The following is a 12351-nucleotide window of genomic DNA, read 5'->3' as shown; positions in this document are numbered from 1 at the left end:
ATTATCTAGCGGTTCTACGGTTTTTTTTGTTTTTTTTTTAGATTGACACTGTTTAGAGGTGGTGGAACTGCACAAATTAACAGAAGGCTCCACAGCACAAGAAAACAATGATTCTGAAAACCATCTTTATTCGAACAAATAAAATTAAGATTTTTTCTCAAACTAAGGAACAGATCTGACCATTTTTCAGTCGTGTAGTGACAAAATCATTTTAGTAGGGCGGCATAGGCTAGTAGAATTAATTTTTGGGGTTCAGTTAACACAAACACATATTTTCTTGATTTTTTTTTGTAGAATGCAGTTTATGATACACTATTAGTATTGAGTATGATTGGGCTCTCTGTAAATGCTTCAAAAGGCGAGTTTCTGTGTTTTAATATTTATAACCCTGCTCCTCCTCTACATGTGGGTACAATGCTACTCAAGTGTATCTCAAAGTTGAAATGGCTTGGGATAACTTTTTCTGATACACTTTCGACTACATGCTCGTCTCTGTAGTGTATTCGCTTCTCATATGGTAAAATCTCGCCCAATAGAGGGAGGTACAGCCGCCGAGGCTTATGTAAACTTTACCATAGTTTTTGTTCTCCTACAATTCTTTTTCTTTCCGGTTTGCAGCCTCTAATGCGCAAAAAAGACCTTCTTCAGATAAGGAGAGGCTATTTTAAATATTGTAAATTCCTGCTATATATACCAAGGTGGTACAGAAATCACAAGATTATTTCTCATTTTGGACTTATCGACCCTATAGTGCTTCTTGACAACATCGCTAAGGAGCTGAGGACCAGATTAGTGATTCTATTGATATTGTTACGTTATTTATGTTGTGTTTCCCTTATTATTTCCTTGTGGATTATATTATTATGTTTTTCTTTTTTTTACTCTGCATTTATTTTATATTGCGGGTTACAAATAAACTTACTTACTATATATTCCTGTGCAGCCCAAAAAATATAAGAAAATAAGAGTAAATTGAGATTTCAGTAACATTTAATCTTACACAAATTGTATTAAATTTCAAAAATAATAAACAGTCTGGCAAAAGACGTCTCAAGTTGTGGTATCATATTTGCCGCAACTAAACCAAGAGCCGTATTTGTATTTCAGGCTTTTAGAAAGACTAAGAAAGAATATGCTGAGTGTGTCAATGATCTCAAAACAAATAATACAGTGGGCTTCCGCTGGAGCCCTCATGAATCACAACCACAAGTGGGATAATTTTAAAGCGCACAGGGTGGTTATTGCAAATAGTGTTGGCATTTCAGCAGATCAGTGGTTCCAATGTGTTTGGTTCCCGTGGTTTAAGTATATAAAGTGACCCTCAGTTAAGAGCTAGGCCAACTGTTGCGCAAACGGAACATGTTTATTGTCTCAAAAATTGACATCGTGCGCGTTATCTAGATTCTAAAACGTCATAAAGCCCCCGGTCTTGACGGCATAACGCCACATCATCTCCAAAATGCAAGTGCTATACTGGTTGAACATCTCACTTTTGCATCAGATATGTATTAACACAGGTCAAGTGCCTACCTAATTAGGTTCAACGGTTATTACGAATTTCCTGAATAATGTGTACAGTAGTTATCGCCTTATTACACGTTGCGCGCGTTATCCGGGTTCTAAAACGTCGTAATGTGGTAAAGCTTTCTAATTTAGTTAATTATTAATTTAGTAAAAATATATTAAGACGCAAATACAAAGTTTAGAAATACCACTTTTTATTAAGATAAGGAATATATCCTGCCAAGTTATGGTTAACAAGAAATTGAGAAATCAGCCCTTCCTAGCAATTGCGTCGGTTGGTTAAAGGAAGGTGTGGTTGATAAAATGTATAAAAGATACATTTTATGGGAAGGGGTAGACTGATACTATTTTTATGCCGGACTGACCTCTGGTCCGTTGTTTTTAGAAATACCTTGGAATCTTGTTGGATCATTGTAAGTGTCTATGTATCCTATTATATATTATTATAGTTTTTCCGAGACTTGTGGTCTACTTGGTACAGCCAGTCTCAGTAGAAAATATATATCTGTTATTATTATATGTTAACTGAATAAAAGTATTTTGTTATGGACAACCTCTATACAATCTACCTTTAGCCCCTCGGAAATACCCAGCTGGTACGCCTCATTAGTTCGGTCATAGCCTAAGGCACGCTACCAAAGTTAAGTTACCATAGGGCCATAGTTTATCTCCCCTATAAAGGGAGAATAAAGGCATCTACAACAACATCACTCAATACCATAAATACACCTCACCACAGTAAAGCCCCCGGTCTTGACGGCATAACGCCACATCATCTCCAAAATGCAAGTGCTTTACTGATTCAACATCTCACTTTTGCATCAGATATGTATTAACACAGGTCAAGTGCCTACCTAATTTGGTTCAAGGGTAATTACGAATTTACTGAATAATGTGTACAGTAGTTATCGCCCTATTACACGTTGCGCGCGTTATCCGGGTTCTAAAACGTCGTAAAGCCCCCGGTCTTGACGGCATAACGCCACACCACCTTTAAAATGCAAGTGCTTTACTGATTGAACATCTCAATTTTTTATCAGATATATATTAACACAGGTCAAGCGCCTACCTAATTTATTTCAGGGGTAATTACGAATTTCCTGAATAATGTGTACAGTAGTTATCGCCCTATTACACGTTGCGCGCGTTATCCGGGTTTTAAACGTCGTAAAGCCCCCGGTCTTGACGGCATAACGCCACATCATCTCCAAAATGCAAGTGCTTTACTAATTGAACATCTCACTTTTTCATCAGATAAGTATTATCACAGATCAAGTGCCTACCTAATTTGGTTCAGGGGTTATTACGAATTTCCTGAATAATTTGTAGTAGTATTCGCCCTATTACAGTTTCTAGTGTCATAGGCAATCATAGGCAGCGCGATCGCGCTGCCTAAGTAAAGAACGACGTGGGCACAATGTATTATTTTTTTTTTTCCTCCATACCCGGGCACTTCGTATCGAACTAGCGATACGAAGCACTTCGTATCGAAGAAGTTGTCGTAGAAACTTCGAAAAGGGCTCATTCAATTGGAAATTGGAGTGGCTTGTGCCCGTTTTAATAGTCGAAAATGATCGGAAGGCAATTAACACCCCTTCCACGCCCACCATTTCGCGAAACACATCCAATCAAAATTTTCAGATAGCCATTTCGTTCAGCGTAGTTGATTTACAGATAGAAACTATGTCTTGACGACATAACGCCACATCATCTCCAAAATGCAAGTGCTTTACTGATTGAATATCTCACTTTTGCATCAGATATGTATTATCACAGGTCAAGTGCCTACCTAATTTGGTTCAGGAGTTATTACGAATTTCCTGGATAGTGTGTAGTAGTTATCGCCCTATTGCAATTTCTAGTGTCATAGGTAAGATTCTAGAAAGCCTGATTCTTCCTGAATCAAAAGATAAATGTGTTTTAGACTAGTTAGTTTGGTTTTCGTAGACATTTATATTGTGCGTTTATTCACTGTCTTTTAAAGCGTATTTTTCGTAAAGCTGAGGCTTCAGTAACACCAGTGCAGAGAAACTCACCAAAAAAAGATACGATGTTAACAAGTATATGAAACAACAGAATAAGAAGTCGTTTCATTCTTCAGCGTCAATTGACAAAAGAAAAAGCGAATTACTTTCAAATTTATTGGCAATAGCCTTCAAAAGCAACAAAACAAGAACAGAAAGTAAAAACAAAAGACATAATTTCCAGTTATATATTGCACAAAAATTTAACAAAGTCTGTCATATACCACACTGTGCACTCATTTGTATATCTAGTAATAAAAAATGTAAAAACGTCTTCGTAAACTACAAAAAGAACGAAAAAAGAATCACAATTTCAGTCAAATCAGTTTTTTACTTATATACAGGTCAGATCAAAAATGAATCAGTTTTTATTCTACGGTCAAAAACCTCACCAACCATTTTTTTTTTCAATTAAAGCTTATGCCAAATGTTAAAATTGTTTTTTCTTTTTTTTTATACAACAAAAAGAATTTATTATTACGGTTATTGTGAGACTAGCAAAGAAATCTAACGCAATACAAGGATCATACTGGTTTAATGGATGGTTTTAGCACACTTTCAAACGTAAATTACTCCAACAAATAGATACAAAAAACACTGTCTTTTTTATAGCCTAATTCCAACAGAATCCAAAAAACTTGTTCAGTATCCAAATTTTGACTAAACTGCGAACTATACCCGCGTTTGAACAACATGAGCGCATCCAAATGGTAGATTTTTTTTCTCTGTCTCTTATCAAATCGTATGCGAAAAAATCATATCCAAAATAATTGTAATAAAAATGTTGCTAAGTTCAGAAACTAGAATTAAAGAAAAAACCTTTCTCTTAAGGAAAAACCTATTCTGTTAAGAGGATTCGGAACCTTAAACATCATATTGTGAGCCTCAACGTCGACTGACTTTCAAAGGCGAAGGGTTCATTAGCGAATTCTCCCAGGGGACTACTTATTATTGAAATCTATTGAGAATTAGCGATTTGATTATGAAATTTGATTGAAAAGACGATGAAATTGTATGGGCAAATTTTTCAATCAATGCCGGTTACACCCCAGAAAATTCGAAGAACTATCAAATTGATCAAATGACATTTCTTTTGAGGTGATTTTTGGCATTTTCCTAGCAAGTATACTAGAACGTCTTTAGGGACAACACTTTCCTGAAATATAAAAAGAAAATTTTCGTCCGTTTAAACGAAAAAACTAAATTTATACTTCCTAATAATATAAGTTTCTATTTCTAAGATTTCAGAGAAAATAGATGTCAGTTTTTAGTTTTCTGCCGTTTATTTGGATCGCTTATCCAAGCTCTACAAGTTAAGGCAAGACAGCCCGATCAATACTAAATAAGTTGGCCACACAAACTAAAAGTTTATAATGGACTAGATAGAATGATTTTTTAGGGTATCGAATCCCCTTAATATTTTTTAACACCATTCCTTTAGTGATCAAAACTGAACAATAAACCAAGAAAAATTGAACCTTAAAGTGGATTTAGTTCTAATTTTGGTCCAGAATAGGGGTTGAAATATCCAGAGTTCTGCAGCAAAATCCAGGATGAAATATCCAGCAACTGGGTTAATTCGACTGATACCTGGATTAGAATTTAGCCAATGAATACATCTTGAAAAACTAACTTGGAACTTTAGTGGAACAGTGATATTTTAAAATACTAAATGAAGTTGGTAACCCTTTAAAATACCAAATGCCAAATGAAGTTGGGCTGCAAAATACCAAATGCATTATGATTTTAAAATGCCGAATGACGTCGATGGTTGATGGAAATGACGTCGATGGAAATCGATGGTTTCACTTCGATGGTTGGTATCCCTCTAATTATACCTCGGAAAACCTCAAATAAGTAATCAATAGCTAATCAAAACTGAAGATTCATATACAGATAACACAGGAATCAGAGATAAAGAGACATCATATTCGATGAGAACCTGGCAGAAATGTTATTAAGTATGTACAGCCAATGATGGACATCTCTTTACAAAAGAATCAAGTGGGGGTTGAGTTGCAACGGCGTTAAATTAAATAGAGATTGAATGGGGATCTAAAATCATCATTATTAGAAGTTGAATTCCGTTGAAAATAAAACATTCCTTGAAGTCAGAGATTGAAAAAAAGATTCAGTAGAACTCACAAAGCGCAAAATTTATTATTTATCAGTAGCCAACTGAGAACATCCCTGTTCTGTCATCATTTTTGGGTCCTTTAAAGATTTGAAAGAAGTTGACATAACTCCTCAGAGCGAATAATACAATACAAAAATTGGTTTGATTTTAGAACACAAAATTTCAAACCAATTAAACACATAGCAAAACTACCAAAAAAAATAAGTTGATAATTTTTGGTAGAGTGAAGGTAATAGATTTTTATTGGAACGGATCCAACGATATAACGAACCAGGATTTCTTTCGATATGATAGACTTTTAACAATTTACATAATGTATAAATTTTGATAGTCCTTCGATAAAGTTAACTATAAATTAATATTTTACTATTATACCTCACTATAAAAGATCTGTGCAAAAATAGGATTGATGTGATTCACCAAGTTCACGGATGAAAGCCTTTTTTCTATAATAAGATCCCCCAATTGATAATTATACAAATACTACAGAAATATGAGGTATTGATATCCAATTTAATCGATAGATAATATGATTATTAATGAACAATATGAATTTATTTATTTTCATATGCACCAAAATAATCAGAATAGAAACCGAAAAAAAACTAGGATTGATGACGTCACATAACCTTGCCAGAGAAGACTTAAAGGAAGGTCTGAACAGCAATCAATGAACAATATATTATCTACCTTGCTAGATAATATCTTTTAGCGAGTTGGATAAGTCTTCGTTCGTTGAAGGGCCTTTATCATGAAAAACCTGAACAAGCTGCAAAGCTGCAGACCCATCTAAATATAAAGTTCCATTTCGATCACCCATCTAAGAGCAATAGAGCTTTAACTTTACAGACTCACCTACTTTAATAGTCCTTGGTGGTATGCCATTCAATCCAAATGGAGCTTTGAAGCTAGATGGAGAATTAGTACCTCGTTCCGTTTTTCTTCGCAAAAGCATATCATTCTACAAGTGACGAATTATGCAGTTTTTCGGAATTTAGAAAAGGGTCATCAGATTTGTTTTGTACAGACCAAATATCCGAGATTAATATTCGGTCTTTTTTATAAAGTCATTAAACCAAGAAAAAATTTGGGAATAATTTTTCCAAAAAACTCTATTATTTGCTTGATTGAGGCCCATCATAACTTGTGGTATTTTTGAATTATTACAAAACACGTTTAAATTTTGCTATGAAAGAAGCAGCTTTAAAAACTCAAGATTACGTTAACAATTAATACTAATGATTAAATAATGATTTTGAAATATCTGGGTATAGTTCTAAGAAAATTGTTCGAAAAAGCCCCCCCCCCCCTTTTTCCTATGCACAGGTATAATTCATATAATTGAGGATTCTTTAGAAAACAAAATTCACTTTTTACACAACTGCAAATCCTCTGGAAAGTTTCTAGTTAAATAGGACCAGAAACAGACACTGAGCTGAGCTAGGAAGTGAATTCAAAAGATTAACCGAATTTTTGGTCAAAAAATTGACCAAACTTTGATTGACGAAACTGTCTTGTATTTAAAATTGTGGCTGAGAGGAAGAGAAAAGTGGCATAGCTAGGCATATTAAAGGCGATATCCCAATCACTAATGAAATCAAAATGGATCAAACAACTCTTGACTAGCTCCAGTCTTGAATTCACATCACAACTATCACTCTTCAATAGCCATTGTTTCAATATTTAACATTTCCACTATATCTTCATTATATTCAACAAATCCAGCTGATTCAAAATTTAGCACTGTAGCAACAGTGTCAAACGCATATTTAAAATGAAATTCATCTTTACGAACAGTTTTTGCTTCTAACTTCTTTCGTAAAGAATTCAAGGAATTTCCAGTACATTCGGAAATATCACTTAGAATCGCATGCCTTTCCTTCACAGTGGTACAGTAACTAGTCCTTGGTAAGGGTTTGTCACTCATTTCAAAGTTGTATTTCATAGATATGCTAGGTGGTGCTTCTTGAATAGCATCGTAGCCACAGTGACCTGAAAATAAGAAATCTTAATTTAGAATAGGAAAACTATATGATCATCCCTAAAGTTCTATGACTATCTACCTTAGTTCTGTCCCTAGATGGATGAATGGATGATAAGACTATCTATCAACAAGGGAAAATGACATCAATTTTATACATTTCTGAAAAAGGCTTATGCCAGCTGTGCCTCTCACTCAGACTATCAACTGTCCTGGCCTTTTCTCCAATTTGCCATGAAAATTCGGTTCTGAAAAGTCAAAAAAATCAAATTTTTTTGACATAATATTTTTTTTTAATTCGTTAATTCAAAAAAGGTTTAATTAAATAAAGATTAACTTCGCCTTTTTTCTCTTTCGAAAAATATCTTCATAAACTTGGAATGTCAGATATAGACACGCACCAATCTCAAAGGAATATCGGAACCGTTAAATATTTTTTTAAAGATTGAGCATTTGTAAATAATAAGAAGCATTTAGTCAAGTATTATTCTGAAATAGAAAATCTTTGGAAGACAAGGATAATTTTTTAGATGCTTTCCACAGGAATTGTAGTTTTGGGTACCCCTTTTTGACTGACCTTATTTCAAACAATAAGCTGTAGGAAAAACCTGATGTTTGCTAACCTGTAAAATTATGAAAATCAGTGATATGCCTTTTCGATTTGAGAAGGACGGTACATCAGCCTTTTTATTATGCAATATATTATATGACTTCTTACAGTGGTTAAGTACGGTTCTGAAACGAGGTCGCCCTGAAACACGGAGAAGGATTTATTAAATGTCTTCCGGAAACTTTGTCTAAGGATTTTTTTTTTTTTATACCCGTCTGACTGACCGTACTTCAAACAGTAAGCTATACGAAAAATGTGCTTCTATCCAGGGGCATAATTTGCTATAGGACAAGGGCAGAGGGGAGGGCAACTACCCCTCCCAGACCTCGGGCCCCCCCCCCGACCCCAGTTTGCCCCTCAGGTGAAATTTAGTTTCTTCCAAAGTCTTGTCAAAACTAAGATAGACCTGCATAATTCAAGCATCAAAAGAAACAGATCAGTTTTTAGTACATATTTACCTTTATAGGACTATAAGTACCTTTAAATAGCACTATAAAGTACCGTTATGGTACTTTTAAAGTACTAAATAGTACCTTTATGGTACCAAACAGCTTATTTTTTTTTAGTTTTTTACTGTCGTTTTCACTTGACTTGGGAAAATTGGCTCCAAATCAGCCCCCCTGGATTTTTATGAAAATACGCCCCTGCTTCTATCCCACTATCTAGGGCTATAACGAGAGAAACGTTGAGATGGCTAGGACACGCGGCTGGAGGAAAACAGATGACTAAAGATCATCCAAAAGGCCATCCATCTAGGGCCAAATAAAAGGAAAGTTATCCATAACTGGTGTGGGAAGAGGTCATAAGAAGGGATTTAAAAGGAAACTGGAACTTCTTGGGAGGACGTAAAGCAGGGAGGGGGAGGCTCAGGCGGCTTTTCGCTGCACTGAGTTGATAGTGGTAAGTATAAATATTAAGTTGTGAAGACCAAGGCAATAAAATATATTGAAAGATCCCATTTATGCCAAGAAGTATGGTAAAATATTGGACAAACTAACATAGATAATATTAAAATAACCATTTTAAAGTCTTTGGAGCCTCTGAAAATTCTAAGTTTGTTGATATCGCATGGTGATTAGGCTTATTATCACCAAAGCATAATCAAGAGTAAGAAGTCAATGTGAATGAAACTATTATAGTTTATTATAGGTATGTTTATTATAGGAATTATAGATATGTTTGGCCATCCACTTTTAATATGTTTTTATGTTTTGTTTGACATGTTCTGTTGTCCAGAAAGTTGTAGTCATATTTTTACAAAGTATAGGAATCCCACAGCAAGATTTTTCTGAAAACCACTTTCAAAATTTAAAATATCTGAATGTCTAAGCAAAACGAAAAAAATTATTGGAAGTTACTGATTTATAGAAAAAAGTTCTTTCATCACGCCGCCTACAGTGGACAACAAATATGTGGTGAAGTGCTATAGTTTACTGAAATACGCTATATTCAGTAGGAACTATTTCATCGTTTTTAGTCAGATAATTTGCCTTGTTTTTCTAGCAAGATTCTGAAAAAAAGCCTAGATTCAAGCACTCACTTTTTGTAAATTACGGAAAATCTAAGCAGAGTCAACATGACAACGTTGGCCAAGTGAAGAACAGATGTGCACCACTCTTTTTTATTTACTTTTTCGAACACTTTGAATAATCGTAGAAAGCAGGGGATCAAAAATTGGGAGTTCTAACGCCTCTTTTAAGGTCAAAAAGCAAATGGAGGGTAACAGTCCCCCTCCCGTAGGAAATTTTCGCCCCAATAAGTCCCATATAATAGAATCAACATTCCTTGCCTTTAGTTTGGAGAGTAGGTGCTCTTCTCTTATTTGGAACAATTTATCTCCATTTTGAGTTTAACTTGACTACTCATTTTGATTGTAATCCATTTCAGGTGTTATTTGTTAATTCATTGTAGTTTCTGTTTGTTGAACTATTTTTCATGCGACTCTATTTATAATCGTTTTAAGCTTTAGTGTCACAGTTAAGTTTGCTCTACAATTTATTTGAAAAATCAATCTATTAAAAACATAACAGACCAAAGGTAAAAATAATTAAAAACTTATCTGCTTCACCATGTCAATCACGAAATAGTCTAATGATACGCATATTGTCAACATAAGTATGTTTGCTTAAACGTCGTATGTTTGCTTAAACGTACAAGAGGTCGTTTTGTTTTTTTTTATATATATATAAACAATGAATCATATACTTGAAAGCATTAGTTCAATAAACAAATGTTCATTATTGAGATCTTCATGGTCAAGCATAATCAGATAGGTTCAACAGCCAAAAGTCCATTAGAAAAGATGTTCATGGTCAAACATGACCAAACATAGGCTCAAGAACCCAAGATCCAATAAAAAGAAGGTTACGGTCAAACAGACTAAACATAGGTTAAACATACATAGGTTAAACAACATAGGTTAAACATACGGTCAAACATAGGATCTCAAGTCCGTTAAAAAATATGTTCATAGTACGTATTAGATCAAAACTTTATCAGAAAATTATAATTTAATAAAGAATTTCCTTACCCTCTGATGCAATATTAAAGTCCCACGGAAGTTTTGAACGTCCATTAATATCTTCTAGGTGAGAAGTAAATAAGACCTTGACAGCATTACTAGATGTAAGCTGCATTGGAGTAACTCCGTTATATGTGCCGAGATTAGGATCAGCCCCATAGCTAATCAGAAGCCTGACAAGCTCGAGATTCCCAAATTCAGCAGCTTCGTGGAGTGGCCTATATAAAAATATAAACATATTTTAAACTGCAGAAGCCGGGAACATTTCAGAAAATCCATACAAGAGAACCAATTAGGAAGTAGTGCTATTAACGCCATAGAGTGGAAATAAGTTAAATAACGTCAGCAGTGGTTTTAAAAAATCAAATTAAAACATCAAAACACAAATAGTTGTTCAAGTGGACGCATAGGTTCAACACTTTAAGGAAGAAACAAGAGCATAATTAAGGAAACAGGGAAGGGGCGCGGTGTTAAGTGCTACAAAAGCCATGTTCTGAATACATATTTTCCATACTTCTTATGAGAAAGTTGTTTTGTTCCTAATGCACCTATAAGCATTCTAAGTATATACTGATAAAAATAACTTTGCATTAGGAATTATTGCATGATTGTCGCTGCATATCTAATATGTAGTAAGCAATATTTCTTTTCTTAGATGGCGCGGAAAACGTTCTAGTTACGAGCACTGAAAGAAAAAGAAAAAAAAAGAACATGGAGGGGCAAACAGAAAACAATGGAAAACTACATAATAAAATAGTAAAAAAAGACCAGTTATGAAATATAAAATGATATACTAAATACACAATAGTGTAACAAAATGTTTAAAAGGACGATGGGGAAAATGTTTAAGAAATGTAAGACAACAATCCTATTGCAACATTTGATCAGTTATCTTAGAAGAGTGAACACACTTTGAAGTCAAAAACGCGTGGGGATGGAGGTAACTTTAGCATTAAATACCAAAATTAAGCCTCATTATTTCAGCCCTGTAGTCTAATTTTTGTATTTTGTCAAAAACCTTCCAGCAAGCTGCTTTACAAAATAATATTTATGGTCTCCCTATCAATTTATGAAAATGGTTAGAAACATTAATTGGTTTCGAGCATCCATGGGTATAGGAGAACGAATGGGTTTAAGAAATTTCCCTACCCCTGAAATTGATCAAAGGTAACTCTGAAAATGTTCAACCAAAAAGCACAAACTGTTAAAAACACCATGTTTATGGTCCATTTACTCCATGGTTATGGTCCACTTATGGTCCATCGCGTAATTGTTATCATTCCGAGGGCTATTAACGGCTGGTCCATATGAAATCAATATGCTAAATCTGTTTTTATAGCTTCAGCTTCTCAATACATTGTGAAAATTTTACATACTTATTCTAGGCAATAAAATTAGTTCAATTGCAAAATTTAAGATTTTTCTCTATTTCTCTCCAAATCTTGAAAAAAGAGCGTCTCAGCTCCAAATTGAGGTAGAGACATGAAATTTCTGTCATCTTGCCGTTTTTTTTAATAAGCTTTAATATGATATGCAATACAAGCTCCATTTGAA

General features: G+C 34.3%; 1 protein-coding gene across 4 annotated transcripts in view; it reads right to left on the bottom strand.

Moving 5' to 3' along the window:
• Positions 1-3810: 3810 nt before the first annotated feature.
• The window catches only part of LOC148941319 (uncharacterized), a 76382-nt gene continuing 67841 nt past the window's right edge, over positions 3811-12351 (bottom strand). For all 4 annotated transcript variants that reach the window (XM_089103849.1, XM_089103852.1, XM_089103850.1 and 1 more), the window contains exons 5-6: positions 10807-11015; positions 3811-7677 (exon numbers count right to left, since the gene is read on the bottom strand). In XM_089103849.1, the coding sequence (XP_088959975.1) occupies positions 7340-7677; positions 10807-11015 (547 nt within the window). In that variant the 3' untranslated portion in view covers positions 3811-7339. The remainder of the gene's footprint in view (positions 7678-10806; positions 11016-12351) is intronic.

Source organism: Artemia sp. Qi Xiang Cuo, chromosome 18 (assembly GCF_049724085.1).
Source record: "Artemia sp. Qi Xiang Cuo chromosome 18, ASM4972408v1, whole genome shotgun sequence".
Classification (NCBI taxonomy): domain Eukaryota; kingdom Metazoa; phylum Arthropoda; class Branchiopoda; order Anostraca; family Artemiidae; genus Artemia; species Artemia sp. Qi Xiang Cuo.
This window is presented reverse-complemented; position numbering and strand designations above follow the sequence as displayed.